Source organism: Melanotaenia boesemani, chromosome 8 (genome assembly GCF_017639745.1).
Source record: "Melanotaenia boesemani isolate fMelBoe1 chromosome 8, fMelBoe1.pri, whole genome shotgun sequence".
Taxonomy (NCBI): Eukaryota; Metazoa; Chordata; class Actinopteri; order Atheriniformes; family Melanotaeniidae; genus Melanotaenia; species Melanotaenia boesemani.
In genome coordinates this window covers 36,754,671-36,757,299 of record NC_055689.1, presented here as the reverse complement: position 1 = coordinate 36,757,299, position 2,629 = coordinate 36,754,671, and the positions used below count along the sequence as shown (strand labels likewise).

The 2,629-nt window shown below is 41.6% G+C and overlaps 1 gene segment (V, D, J or C); it reads left to right on the top strand.

Annotated features, from left to right (window-relative positions):
* Positions 1–1,175: 1,175 nt before the first annotated feature.
* LOC121645182 lies at positions 1,176–2,121 on the top strand. The segment is given in 2 exon segments: positions 1,176–1,335; positions 1,620–2,121. Coding segments are annotated over 2 exon segments (426 nt in total).
* The last annotated feature ends 508 nt before the right edge of the window (positions 2,122–2,629 follow it).

The window sequence follows — 2,629 nt, the reverse complement described above, 5'->3', positions numbered from 1 at the left end:
TCCAGTTTCTCGCTCTCTCAGCTTCAGGTCCAATCAATAAAACTTCTGTTTTGTCCTGGTTGAGCTGCAAGAAGTTTTCTGCCATCCACCCTCTGATATCTAAAATACAATCTAACAAGGCATCAAAGGGCCCGTGCTCATCAGGAGTCACGGCAACATATAACTGTGTGTCATCGGCATAGCTGTGGAAATTTATGCTGTGTCTCCTGATGACATCACCAAGAGGAAGCATTTAAAGATTAAAAAGGGTGGGGCCTAAAACTGAGCCTTGGGGTACACCACAGGTTAGTCTATAGCTCTTGGACAAGGATTCCTTTATGCTAACAAAGAACTCTCTATCTGTTAGATAGGATTTAAACCAGTTAAAAACAGTACCAGTGAGGCCAACCATGTCGCGGAGTCTGTTTAAAAGAATAGTGTGGTCAACTGTGTCAAAGGCTGCGCTGAGGTCAAGCAACACTAAGACAGAGAGTTTTTTTATGTCAGTATTGAGCCTAAGGTCACTCACAACCTTGACCAGTGCCGTCTCAGTGCTGTGATTGGTCCTAAAACCTGACTGAAACTTCTCAAATTTATTGTGTGAGGCATCTAAATTGCTCTTCTTCAGAACAGGGGTCACCACGGCTGTCTTTAGGGGGGAAGGGAAGACGCCCGTCTGGAGAGAGCAATTCACAATGCTCAGTAAATCCTCCTCACAAGAGCCATAGACAGTTTTAAAAAAGGCAGTAGGGATGGGATCTAAAAAACAAGTTGCAGATCTTAACTGTGAAACAACATCCCTGAGCATTGCAGCATCAACCAGGGCAAAACTCTCCAGTGAGAATCAATTGTTTTACTTCATGGTTTCCTTCAGTCTGTTCTGATACTTTAGTTCCTTCCTCCATCTGGTCCTCCTGCAGCTCTTTGTCAGTTTTACAGCTGCTGTTTTCAATCTGATTCTCCTTGTTGCTGATTCTTTCAGCTCCAGGAAGCTTTGAAAACTAAATCATATATTTAACATGAAGAGGGTTTGACTGAGAACAACTATCAGATCAGAAAGTTCCAGAGTTTTCTCTTCCTTTAGGTGTCAGCTGTGAACAGCTCACTGAGGCGCTGCTGGAAGGCTTTTTCCTCCCTGTTGAAGTGAACTTTTTCCTCCACTAGAGGCCACATGATGAAGTAGGCGGGGCTCTACTTCTGCACTGTGTTCAAGCTTTCTGTCAATAAGAAGAGCTGCTGTGAAGAGAACAATTGTCAGACTGAATGTTGAACATCAGCTAGTTTCTCCTGCTGATTGAAACCTTGTTGTACAGATGGAACATTGGCTGTGGATTATTCTGGCTGCTCTTTTCTTTGGTAAGATAGAAACTCAACATGTTTCCTCTTCAAACACTTGAACACATTACTGAGCTGTACATGAAGAGCTTTTAATGTTCATTCTACAGAAAATCACAGCACATCATTTCTGCTGCCATTTGTTACCTTGTAAAAACACCTTCTATGCTTCAAAGTGACAATGATGAGTGGAAATGACATCTATTCTACATGGAATAGAACTCTTTAAAGCTGCTCATTCTTCTCCTTTAATCAATCATCTTTATTGATTCATCTCTTCCTCTGCATGTTCTGTTCTTCCTCAGAGTGTAAAGGAGAAGACACAGTGACCCAGCCAAGAGAAGATGTTACTGCTGCTGAAGGAGACCATGTTACACTCAGCTGTGATTTTACTACCAGTTATGCAGCTCCCACATTGTTCTGGTACAAACAAGAAGTAAATAGTTTCCCAAAGTACATGCTGAGACGTTTCTCAACATCTGGATATAATGATCCAGAGTTCAGCAAAGACAGATTTGATGCTGATATCAGAGACAAATCATCAGTTCCTCTGAAGATCCAGAAGCTTCATGTGTCTGACTCTGCTGTGTACTACTGTGCTCTGCAGCCCACAGTGACAGGAAACAGCAAAACTCTGTACAAAAACCTTTGGAGCAAAGACAACGCAATACTCCACAACGTCCACTAGAGGGCCTCAAGTTCAAGTTTGGTACAAGAATCTTTATTATCCCCTGAAGGCAAAACAAATCAACAAACACATCATATCTCAACAATTCATTTAAAAACCAAATTCCTGCAGGAATAAAATGAAGCTTTTAGTCTGTTAGTCCTACAAAAGACTACAGAGCCAAGTATGACATAAACATCCACATATATGACACAAGAAAGAAAGAAAGAAAGAAAGAAAGAAAGAAAGAAAGAAAGAAAGAAAGAAAGAAAGAAAGAAAGTTTGTTAACAGACATTTTAACATGTTGTTGCTTCTCATGAACTGATCTAAATAAAAAGTTTAACACATGAATATTTTTTCATGTTTGTTTGCTTTTATAATAAATCAAATGTTCTACTTTTCTATGTCTTCGTTTCTTCGGTTTTCACCATCCAGCTGATGGTTTTCAGGAGCTCCGGCTGGATGGTGTTGAAGGTACTGGAGAAATAACAAACCTGATTCTCACAGTGCTGCCAGGCTTCTCCAGGTGAGCCAGAGCTCGGTGTAGCAGGAAGATAACCACGTCTTCCACCCTGATACCAGGCCGGTAGGCGAACTGCAGTGGCTCCATGGAGGGTCCCACCGTGGACCGAAGGTGTTCCAGGATC